General features: G+C 35.2%; 2 protein-coding genes across 2 annotated transcripts; one reads left to right on the forward strand and one right to left on the reverse strand.

Annotated features, from left to right (window-relative positions):
* The first annotated feature begins 1,989 nt into the window (after window positions 1–1,989).
* Window positions 1,990–2,922, forward strand: LOC125995893 (olfactory receptor 2G3-like). The gene has a single exon (XM_049764849.1). It carries the CDS (start codon window positions 1,990–1,992, stop codon window positions 2,920–2,922), a length of 933 nt encoding a protein of 310 aa, XP_049620806.1.
* Window positions 2,923–10,766: 7,844 nt separating this feature from the next.
* On the reverse strand, window positions 10,767–11,699 carry LOC125995894 (putative olfactory receptor 2B8). The gene has a single exon (XM_049764850.1). The coding sequence runs from the start codon at window positions 11,697–11,699 to the stop codon at window positions 10,767–10,769; it is 933 nt and encodes a 310-aa protein (XP_049620807.1).
* Window positions 11,700–13,076: the final 1,377 nt, after the last annotated feature.

The raw sequence follows: 13,076 nt of genomic DNA on the forward strand, positions 1-13,076 counted from the left end.
TGCTGTGGAAGGTCAGTTAGACACAGAGAAAATTCTTATTTATTGGGCAAGGTAAAATTAGATATTTGCACTTAAAGAGTATAGGATAAGAGAGACATGGGCTTGGCTTTACTTTATTTCTTCTGGAGGAAATATTACTATTTTTCAGGATGGCTAAATGGATAAAAAATTGACCGTGAATGAGAAAATGGGAGGAGGTATGCATGTAGGTATGTATGTGTGCTTATATATATAGACATGAATGCATATTTAATTGAGAGTAAATTAATAAGAATCTGTCAAATTTAATATAAATAAATTTGTTTCTTATGGAAAATTTTTATTTCTTTTGTTTTGGCCAACCCAGTGGTCACTTCTGGTTCTATATTCAGGAATTACTTCTGGAAGGCTTGGTGAATCATGTGAAACACCAGGGATTGAACCCAGGTCAGCTGTGTGCAAGGCAAATGTCCTTCCCTCTGTACTAGCTTTTTGGCCCCAGATCTATTCTCATAATTTTACTATGATGCTCATCTTTTTTTGTTTTGTTTTGTTTTTGGGCCACACCCGACGGTGTTATTTTTTTCTTTTGAAGAATTCCTTTTTTAATTATTTTTTATACTTTTAAATAAATATTTAAGCACCATGATTATAAGCATGTTTGTAGTTGGGTTTTAATCATAAACAGAATACCCCATTCACCAGTGCAACATGGTATTGTTTAAAGTCCAGACTCACACTTAATTTTCTCCTGAGTTCATTTTCTTTCCACTAATTTCTAGTATATAAAGTGTTTACATAAGATAAATGTAGGTGTAAACATTGATAACTCTTAAAATATTTATTTCCATGATTAATGTTTACAAGCAATAGAGTTTTCCAGTATATGCTATTACCTTTATGAAAGAACATTGAGACACATGTAAGAATGTGCCTACATATCCTTAATTTTAGTACACTAAAACTTTTGGGAGTATGCATTGTATTATAAATATATTTAAAATTTGCATTGATAGCTATGTGTACTTAAAAAAGCTCATTAAAGTTTGGATTATTTAGTCTTTTAGAAAGTAAAAATTTATAGTGCATTTAAAATGTATACTAAGGAGACTTTTTATTTTTGAACCCACTGGAGATTCCTGATCCTTATTTCCTCAATTCAGATTCAATGACCCTTTTATTGAACATGCAAGAAGAGAAAACTGGATACTTTCTCAAGCACTGCACATCACAAGGAGAAAAAGGTTTGTTCCAAATATATTAATTGAATTAACATCATTAATAAAGTGGTGCAGAGTGTGCTATAGTAATATATATTTTTGAATAGGTTTAAAATCATAAACCTATTGTATATAGTAATTTAAACTAATGTTAAAAGATGGTGGACTATGTAGTAAAGTAATTTCAAAATGACATGTTTTAAAATTTTTTTGTATATAGTGATTAAATGTTTAGATGATTATTTTATTCTGACTTTTAAGAGCCAAATGTTTGCCATGTTATAAGAAAAATAACTCAGAAGCCATGATTTTATAATAAAAAAAACTTAAAAACTGGTCACCTCAAAATTGAATTGGAATGAATTGGAATGCTATTTATAATTTTATTCACATCTGTTGTGAATAAAATACATTGAAGTTTCCCCCATTTAATTTGTGTGATTTTTTTCACACATAAGTTAGAAATTTTTTGTGCTATAAATTAATGAATTTTTTTTATTCTTTCAGCAGTCTTTTCTCTGCTCTCTACTTGTTTCTCTGACACACTTTACCTCATAGTCTAGTACTTATTTTCAGGAAAAGTCTCTGCTTCCACCATTAGCTGTCATGTGTCTCTCTGTGCCTTCTTGCCCTTGATACCATCTATTGAATTATCCAAGGACACCATGAATTACCATTATTTCTCTCCAAAGATTCATTTTAAAAAGCTGATTTGATGACCTGAAATCAACACACAATCCACTTTCTAATAGGGTCACAATGTTCTTAAAATTCTTTCCTTGCCAGGGCCATGGACTTTCTCAATGGCAGTGGCCATGAAGACTTCATCATGGTGGCCTTCTCTGACCAGCCCCACCTGGAGAAGATTCTCTTTGTGATAGTTCTGGTCTCCTATCTCCTGACTCTGGTGGGAAACACCATCATTATTCTGATCTCTTCTGTAGACCCCAAACTGAAGACACCCATGTACTTCTTCCTTACTCAACTCTCCCTAGTTGATATTTGCTTTACCACCAGTATTGTCCCCCAACTGCTGTGGAATCTCAAAGGTGGCAAAGCCATCACAGTCCCCGGCTGTGCTGTCCAGCTCTATGCCGCCCTGGGGTCAGGCTCCACCGAGTGTGTTCTCCTGGCTGTCATGGCCTTTGATCGCTATGCAGCGGTGTGCAAACCTCTTCACTATGCAACTGTGATGAACCCACGGGTGTGCAAGGCTCTTGCAGGGATTTCTTGGCTGTGTGGTGCTGGAAATGCTCTCATTCAAGGTACCATCACCCTCCAGTTGCCTCGCTGTGGACATCGCTATATCTATAATTTCTTCTGTGAGGTACCCTCCATGATAAAGCTTGCCTGTGTGGACACCCATTCCAATGAGGTCCAAGTATTCTTTGCTGCATTGGTGTTGCTCATTTTGCCCTTAACGCTGATACTGATTTCTTATGGATTTATTGTCAAGGCAGTTGTGAGGATCAAGTCAGTCCAGGCCTGGCGCAAGGCCCTGGGGACTTGTGGATCCCACTTGATGGTGGTTTCCCTTTTCTATGGAACCGTCATAGCTATCTATGCCAGGCCCAACAGCTCTTATGCCCAGACACATGGGAAATTTATTTCCTTGTTCTATACGGTGGTGACACCAACCCTCAATCCCCTTATTTACACATTGAGGAATAAAGATGTGAAAAGAGCTGTAGGAAGACTATTTCGTAGAAGTCCAGATTCATAAAGAATGTGGTCGAGCATACACAATGGTGAAATATTATAATGAAACAATTGCAAAACAACCCAAAACTATCCTTCAGTATCTTTCACTCAATAACTAATTTATTGAGAGAAAATGTAATTTTCACTCCAGCACTATTGCTTCTTCTTCACTTCACTTCACTTCACTTCACTTCACTTCACTTCACTTCACTTCACTTCACATCCTCCCTTCTCAGATTATGGATCTCCACTAACATCAGTTCTCTCACAGATTTTAGTTATTTATTCTTCATATCATGTCACTTATCCTTTCTCTATTTTTCTTCAGTATTTTCTTTTTATCATTTATATTTTCTATGGCTCATTCCTTTTTATTTTCTTCCTAACATTCATTTCTACAGTCTCTCTTCTATTTCTATTCTGTTTCTTGCTTCCTTTTAAAAGGTGCAGTTATCTCCTCTTTGCCCTCCTGTATATATCTTATATCTCTTCCCTTTGGTTTTCTAATAATAACTGAAAACAGCTATTTTCAAGAGATTTATTCTGCTCCTAGGATTTCAGTAGAGAGGTTTGGCCAGAGAATTTAGGTTCTTACTGCTTAATTTTCACTTTGAATTAAAAGCAAATAATATTTAACATGTTAGTATTCAAGTTTATAACTGAGTATAAAAGAGAAGAGCTATATTATCATACTGCTTATAAAGTTGTATTTGTATATTAAGGGGTGGATATCAGGAATATCAATAATATATTTTTGATCTTGTAATCTTCTGACATAATATGCTCCTAATGATCTAACATATGCTTATTAAGTTCAATTATGTATAATACAAAATCTAGTGAATAATTTGTTTGAATAGACTTAACATTACCTAAAAATATTGTAAAATAATTTATCCTTTTTGGACTTTATACATAAAAATGTGACTTGTTTTCTCTGCTTAATTGAAGAAAGTCTGACATGCTTATTTTATTGGTAATAACTAATCTTATCCCTACAATTTATTTATTAACTGCATCACTCAAAGTAAATTATTTATTATCTTTGATCCATAGCTTTTTATATCAAAATAAAAAGAAACTTAAAATATTTTTCTATTTTAGTAATATAAATCAGATGTTAAAATTCAGTATATCAAATATGTCAATTTTCATTAGTGAAATGTTGATGTTATTTCAGAATGTCATACTAATCATGACATCAAACGATGTCAAATATTTATGTCTCCCAGGCATAAATCATGTATATAATCATAGCAGCTATTAATAATTTACATACCATTTGTGATAACATGAGTTCTGGTTTTGACCCCTGACTAAAAATGGGTTTTATTTATTTTAAACATGCATTTACCTTCATAGATAATCCAGTAGTATTCTGCTCTGATATAATGATTTTGATTCAATTAAATTTAATGATTGTGAATTACAATATATATTTTTGTTTTATTATCTGTGGTTTCCCATTCCCAGAGTTTAGGGGAAAACATATTTTTACACACACTCTAAATAAAAGATATTAAAACATTATAGCATAATTAAAACTCTAATAGCCAACCCCCCTCTGTAATTAATTCATGTACTATAGGAATATTATGTGAGGTATTGATTAGTAAAGTTCTAAAAATCTGTCATGGTGTGATATATTACTCATCTGTTTAATTATCTATATTTTAGAGTTTTCTTCTATGTAGTTTTACAACGGCAAGACATTTTAGACTTCCTATTATTTTATTGGACATTCATTTTCATAATCTTATAATTTCTTAGGCTCAATCAATAATACATTTGTATGACATAAATTGAACTAGTGATCTATGATCTTAAATTACTTTGTTCAGATCATAACTTGTACAAATATAAGACATACAAAGTCATAGATAAACATATATCATTCATATATATATATATATATATATTTTTTTTTTTTTTTTTTGGTTTTTGGGCCACAGCCTGCCACACCTGGCTGTCTGCTCAGAAATAGCTCCTGGCAGGCACGGGGCACCATATGGGACACTGGGATTCGAATCAACCACCTTTGGTCCTGGATCTGCTGCTTGCAAGGCAAACGCCACTATGCTATCTCATATATTTTTAATCATTTAATTATAATTTTTGTCTAACTATGTGGTTATCAATGTGAAGGGTTAGAACATCTAAATAACTCCCCACAACTAGCTTATGATAGTTCTGTGAAATATATTTTGTGATCTATACAACTAACACACTAATTTTATGTTGTAATAGGTACAAAATCAGCAAAAGGCAAAGCATATTCCATTGCTTATGTTTAAGAAATTGATAGTAAAGAATATGTCTATTGACTACTGAAGTACTTTTTCATTTATTCATTTTTTTTGGAGGGCAACATCTGCTAATACTTGGAGGTTACTCTTGATGGGGAGCTTGGAGACACTTCAGATAGTTCTGGGGGATCATGTGGTAATATGGATTAAACTTGGGGTATGCACCTACAGAGTATTGCCCTTTAACCTATCTCCCTAGCATGATCAGGGAGAAAGAGATAAAATGACAAATATCTAGGTTAAGTAAACATAATAGCTTTCAAGTAGAAGAATGTCCTGAACATGCTTAGATTCAGAAGTCATCAATTCTGGATAGAAATCATAATAAAAATCAGATCACTGATATCCAATGATCTATCTATCTATCTATCTATCTATCTATCTATCTATCTATCTATCTATCTATCTATCTATCTATCGAATAAGTGTAAGATGGAATCTCTGATTTTAATAGTGGTCTTACTTTTGACTGAATTAAAAGTCGTTACATGTTTTCTAGGTTTCCCATATTTCTCTGTTTTATTCTTATAATCAATATAATAGATCAATTTAAAGACTGTGTAAAATAGTTGACGTAAGTCTATGGGGTTGAAGGAAAATATTTTTTGTTTGAAAACCATAAAATTAAATGCAATACAAAATGATATGAATCCAGAGAGATTGTCCAGTGGAATTGAGAAGCAGAAGAGATCAATAAACTTTTTAAAAAATATCTTTATTTAAACACCTTTATTACAAATATGATTGCTGTTGGGTTTTAGTCTTGTAAATACCACCCCCCTCCACAGTGTGATATTCCCATTACCAATGTCCCAAGTCTCCCTCTTCCCCTTCCCATCCCCGCCTATACTCTAGACAGGCTTTCTATTTCCCCATTCATTCACTTTGTTATGATAGTTCTCAATGTAGTTATTTAGAAGAGATCAATAAACCTTTGTAAGCTAAGAAGTAAATAGAAGAAGTAGTTACTTAGGGAAGAACAGATTGCTTTGAAGAAGACTGGGAGAAGGAGGATCAAGTAGGAGGAGGAGCAAAGAGCAGCCAATTAGGCAGTTTAATCTGCAGAGTCCTGGAGTAACACCCAGAAGTGCTAAGAAATGTGTATCATGTGCTATGAAGCTCACCAGAAGAGTGGTGAGTGATTAGAGAAATAACTACACTAACAACTATTATGACAATGTGAACGAGTGAGAGAATTAGAATGTCTGTGTCAAATACAGTCAGGGAGTGGGGGAGGATGGTGCACTGGTGAAGGTGACTGAAACCCAACTACAATCATGTTTGTAATTATGGTGCTGAAATAAAGCTATTATTAAAAAAATAAAAGAATTGTGTGTCACAGAGACAGATTTTATAGTGAGACTAAGATGAAAACAATGAATAAATGTCCCTACAGGGTGAATGTTCCCCTGGAACACATAACAATGATGGTTCTTCTGAAATCAAAGTGAATAAAAAAGTTGGTAGCCACTCTTTGAAAGTTGAAGTCAGAAAGTTCATATATTTTTTTAGTTGATTTCTCTTTTAGTGAAATAAGGTAGTTTTTATTGAACAAAACTTGCTGAGAAAGAGGTGAGGGGAGAAAATGAGGAAATGTGTGCAAGACAGAACACAGTTTCCTCTAGGGTGGAGAAAATGAAAAATAAAAGTAAGAAGTGAAATATGGAGACAAGCAAGGTAGAACATGAATTTGAAGAGAAAGTCTATATATACTAAAAAAAACACCATAATTTTGGTGGGTATTCCAAGCAATCATCAGGGAATTCTGGAGATAGTCTGTTGAACCTGAACACACCCCTGGATACCCCCAGTGAAATGACTGTTGAACTTGGAAACGTCTCCTGGACATACCACCTTGTCATGCTGGATATAAACAGAAAAGCTTGAAATGCTGGGTTTGGGGCAGAATAGTGACCAGAGCAGTACCTGCAAGCTATGGGAAGCCAGAAGTTAAGCATATACTTAGTTTCTTCTCTTTTCGCTTCCTTAGTTTCTGGTGGGTGATCGCTACATGTTGGCATCCCTGGGTGGGCTTGAGGTCTCACCTAGCAGCTGAGTTCCATTGGTCTCTGTAAGCCTTGCAACACTAGGTCCTGGAAGCCTTGGAGATCTGCAATCTGCAGTTCTGGCAGCCTTGGGCTTCTGCAACCATCCTTATGATATTTGGCCGACTGGGCAATGTCTCCAATGATGGTCTAGTAGTTCAGGGAACTTTCAGGGCTACAACTGGTGTTGCTAAAGTAATAGAGTGAGCAGTGTGGTGCCAGAAATTGAACCCTTGAGTTTGAGACTATCTCTTCTGCACTTTCAAATTGTTCCACACACTAGACCTGACTGAGATTTGTCAGTAGTGTATCACCAAAAGATGATTTCCTTCAGACATTGCTCTCATTATTCTTCCCTACTCTCTCCCCTCATTTTGTGTCTAGAACTTTGGCACCCACTTTTATAGGTAAAGAAAACAGGATAATAGAAGTAACATATTTGGAGACTCTAGGAGATCTTCATGAAGAAAAAAAGGTGCACAGACATTACCTGTTCTAGTGAAATGTCTTAGCTATAACATTTACATCTGTTCAACAAATTTTACTCAATCTACAAGGTAGACACAGAGAGGACCACTCACACTAGCATCCTGGGGAGCAAAGGAGGAGGATATAGGATACATGCTGGAAATGGGGGTGGGAGAGGGAGGACAACATTAGTGGTGGGAATGCCCCTGATTCAATGTCACTATATACCTAAAATTTTACTGTGAACGATTTGTAATTAACTTTGGTAAAAATAAAACTATTTATAAAAAAGGAAGTGGCCTATTAGATAAAGAGTAGAAGTATGGGATGCATGCTGGGAACAGGGGAGAAGGGAGGTCAACACTGGTGGTGGGGAATTGCCTTAATTAACTGTCACTATGTACCTTAAATAGTGGCTTGGCTTAGACTTCTGTTTATCAGACATTGACCATTCACCTCGATCATGAATACCGTCTACAGAAACGAACAGGGTCTCCTACACTATAACCAGGAATAAAAATTGTACCAAGGAAGACCCCACCATGCCATTCAAAGATGGTCCTTATGACACCCTGACAACTTAGGAACAGCAATAGTCTGCTTTCAAGGCAGAATTCTCTCCAATATTACCTAATGGTAAGACAAAATCAGAGGATTTCGACATAGGACCTGTAGAGAAACCAGGATCTATAATTACAGAAACCTGACAGCAACTACTGTAATGATGAAGATCTGGGATCACAGAGAATGACTAATGGGTTTGATTACATCGTATGCCTGGAGCCTAGAGTTGGTCTTATGCCAAAATATTTCAAGGGTAACGTCTCCCTTTTTTTTTGGCCAAAGGTTTATTTTTTCCAATTTCTTTCATAATTTGCTGTGCCTATGCAAACACATCATTTTCTTTTCTTTTCTTTTCTTTTTTTTTTTTTTTTTTGGTTTTTGGGTCACACCCGGCAGTGCTCAGGGGTTACTCCTGGCTGTCTGCTCAGAAATAGCTCCTGGCAGGCACGCGGGACCATATGGGACACCGGGATTCGAACCAATCACCTTTGGTCCTGGATCGGCTGCTTGCCAGGCAAATGCCGCTGAAACACATCATTTTTTGAATGTATCTCATATCTCAAAAAAAGAGTGTTCTAAACCTTCTGCTATTGTATTAATGACTTTATTGGTAATATAACAATTTTCACGAATATAACTGCTGATGAACTCTCATCTTTTTCCAATTCATTTTTTAGATCTTCTAATTTCTTTCTATTTTTTAAATAACTTTGCTTTCTGTCACCCTGAAAAAAATGTATTATGATCAATTATGTCAACTATGTGATACATTTTCTTTAAATACATAAATTTATATTGAAAGCTGTTATGTATGAAAATGCAAAAATACCTCTTAAATATACTTCAGTTTTAAAAATGATGCTTTAAATCTATACATTATCAGCCAAAGCATTTTCTTTACTTGATATCTCCAAATATTGATAACAATTAGAAATACCTTATTTAATCCTTAAACTCCGCAAATGCCATTGGAGGGCATTTTCCTCAATATCAGCTATGACACCACCACAACAAGCAAGAGTGGTAACTACACTGCACTGAAATCCGAATACATAAAATGGGTAGAGGTTGGAGTGATAGTGGGCAGGGCATTAGCTTTGCATGCGGCCAACCAGAGTTCAATACCTGGCATCTCGTATGTTGCCCAGAGCACCACCAGGAGAAATTCCTGAGTACAGAGCCAGAAATAACATCTGAGCACAGCTGGCTGTGGCTCAAAAACAAAAACAGAAAAACCCCAACTCCTAAAATAAACCAAAAAATCGGTAGGTCAGTTTATTAAATATTTTGCCTAATTTAACCTTCATACTCCACCTTTATAATATAATTTTAGCTATTCTGTGCTAGTAAAAATTGTGGACCAGAAGAATGGAGCAGCTAATCCCCACACTAAGAAAGACATGGACCAGTATCCAGTTAGATTCCAAAAACTAGGATGGTTTTTGGAACTGTGGCTCCTAACATGTAGCTCTAGTAAATAATTTCTGGAAATGTTCATTGGCTGAAACGGGCATGAGTGGATCCTTGAGCCTTTGGTGGAGGATAGTGGGCATTATGGTGATGAATGTGGTATTGGAATGATGTATGCAAGAAAACTGTCATTCATGAATAGTATTATAAACTAGATACCTCAGTGAAAATGGAGGGGTTAGAAAAATAATACAATTTTTTATATGACTAATATAAAAACTTCAGGGTCAGAGAGATAGTTCAGGGATAGAACCTTGCCTTGTTTACAGCTGACCCCAGTTCAACCTGTAGCTAGGCAAACAATCTTTGTAAGGACCAGCAGGAATGATCCCTGAACAGAGAGCTAGACTGAAGTAAGACCTATTTCCCCATTTGTCTTGGAGTGCATGTATAGAACTAAAGAATAAGAGAAATTAAAACATTTTCCCCATACTGACAGGAACTGTTTAAAAGAAATATTCAATCGGTTGACTCAATATCCCCTGGGGTCTTTGTCCATAGATGGGGAAATATAGACAAATCATTGGATGTAAATAATCCCAGATGCCTCTACTGAATGAAAGATAATTAACAATTTTCTAAAGAAGGAAAAGGGTGGTAATAATGGGTTTTCCCGGTAACCATCTTCACATAAACCCAAACCTCTGCAATGATCATATGTATGTTCTTGCTTATTGAGGTAGCAGAGTCACTACTGTAATAAGAAAATGGATTTGTTATGACAGTACCAGCTCTGTCACTAGAATAGTAAGTTCATAATATTGAATATGTTGCATATATACATATTTATAAAATATTTATTCATTTGTAGGATCTTTACAAAAGAGCCCTATCTCCCATCCACACCTCCAGGAGAAAAAGATTTCGAAATTGATAACTTCAGAGGTCACTGAAAGAAAAATTAACTTTTATTTAGATTTAGATGTAATTTTTTGAATAAGGAAGAGAAACCATGATGATGTCTAAAAGTCTTGAAAATTTGAGTGAAAGCATTAATTTATTTCCATTTCAGCCTAAGTGGGATGCCTAATCAACAACCGTTTTAAGGCTGACTTAACCTCTTTGTTCCTCAAGGTGTAGATGAGAGGATTAAATGAGGGTGTCACAACAGTATAGAAGAGGGTGAGAAACTTAGTGTGATTCTGGGTGTACTTACTCTTGGGCTGAATGTAGACACAAATTATAGTTCCAAAGAACAAGACAACAACAATTAGATGGGACCCACAGGTCCCAAAAGCTTTTCTCCTGCCCTCAGCTGACTTTATCTTCAGCACATTTCTAACAATGCAGCCATAGGAGACCAGGATAAGCCCTAGAGGTGTGACCACATACAAGACACTAGCTACAGCAAGTTCATTTTCCAGGAAGGCTGTGCTGCCACAGGCAATTTTAATGAGTGCAGGTTCCTCACACATGAAATCATCCACTCTGTTGTGGCCACAAAGAGGCAACTGGAAGACGAGGATGGTCTGAACTGTGGATTCTACAAACCCACTGATCCAAGCCACAGCTGCAAGTTGCTTGAGAAATTTTGGGTGCATGATGACACCATAGTGGAGTGGCCGACAGATGGCATTGAAGCGGTCATAGGCCATAATGGTGAGGAGGACACACTCTGTGGAACCCAGTCCCAAAGAAATGTAGAGTTGGATCACACAGCCCGTGTAGGTAATGGTCTTCTTGGGGCCTTTGAGATTCCAGAGCATCTGTGGGACAATACTGGTCGTAAAACAGAGGTCCAGGAAGGAGAGATTGGAGAGGAAGAAATACATGGGTGTGTGGAGTTTGGGGTTCAAATGTGAAACCAGTATGATGGCTGTGTTCCCTATCAGTGTCATCATGTATATGATAGAGATGACTAGCAGAAGAATCAGTTCCAGCTGGGGCTGATCAGAGAAGCCCAGTAAGATAAACTCTGTTGGGTGGCTAAAATTTGTCCTTTTCATGGCTTTTTAGTTATGAGTCAAGTTTCTCAATTATTCTTATTTGATGCCTGTGGAAATAAAATCGACATAATAACCAATGAATACTAAGTTGAGCAGACAGATGAAGTAATGTCAAAAATAAGGAGACAAATTTCTATCAATGAAGAGATAAATTGTTAGTCTTGACAATACCATATTTTTGGACAATACTGATTTTATTATAATGAAAATATATAAATCTAGAATAGATATTAAATTTAATTACCATAACACATTTAACATGCATACCAAACTATGAACATAATATGCATAGGTAACTTCTGCATGGGCAACTCTGAAAATAAATGGAAAATATAGATGATTGGTGCAATGTTTTGTTAAACCATACACTTAATCGCAGCGTTTAATATACAAACAAGGAAGAGTCAGCTATGTACATATAAGAGAAAACACAGAGGAAAATTAGATCACTTAGAATTTCCTAACAAGGAGAGTTAGGTATGATTATTTGTTGTGTCCACTGTTATATTTTATAAAACCAATTCGTAATAAGTAGCTACCAAATTGTGAACAGTGCAGAAAAACTTATTTGGTCTCCCTAGTTGAATGACTGATCTGCTCTCTTTGTAGATATTGTTTTCTGAAAGATGTAATTTATAGCCTGAATAAGCAAATCTCTAACTCTAGTGGCAACTACATCCATATTCTTTTAAAATGAGTTACTACTTTATCTGCCTAATGAAATCTACTGGTATTTTATTTTATTTATCTTTTCATCTATTTATTTATTGTTTATTTTTGAATAATATGTTTATTTAAGCACCATGATTGCAAACATGTTTGTAGTTGGGTTTCAGTCATAAAAAACCACCTCTCTTCACCCCACTAGTATTTTATATATTCATAAATGTGTAGTTAAATTGCTCATTGCAAGGATAAGGTAATTAATTTTTGAATGTTTATACTTCTGAAATGTCAGTTTTAGAATTCACAATATGACTGAGTAAGATGGTTATCTTTGAGTTTAAAAAAGAAATCCTAAATAATATTCTTCAAAAGAACCACTTTGACTCAATATTTCTTATATTCCTTTAAATCTAGAAAATAAACATTTTTCTAAGAGCCCTAACTAATTGGCTGGAAAGATAGTATGAAGAAGATAAGGTGCTTTGTAGGTGATCAACTGAAGTTTAATTCTTAGCACAGTTTATAGGTTTCCTAAGCATCACTTAGGTTTAATCCCTGAGCACAGAGATAGGAGTAATTCCTGATGATACTGGATATGGTTAAAAAAAAAAACCTAGTCCAATAAGTCTGAGGTAACTTTATTATTTAAGATATAACTGGCTTTCTTTTTTCTTTCATGGGAAATAAGTAGATGAATTGTGAAATTTGCTA

Source organism: Suncus etruscus, chromosome 18, assembly GCF_024139225.1.
Source record: "Suncus etruscus isolate mSunEtr1 chromosome 18, mSunEtr1.pri.cur, whole genome shotgun sequence".
Taxonomy (NCBI): domain Eukaryota; kingdom Metazoa; phylum Chordata; class Mammalia; order Eulipotyphla; family Soricidae; genus Suncus; species Suncus etruscus.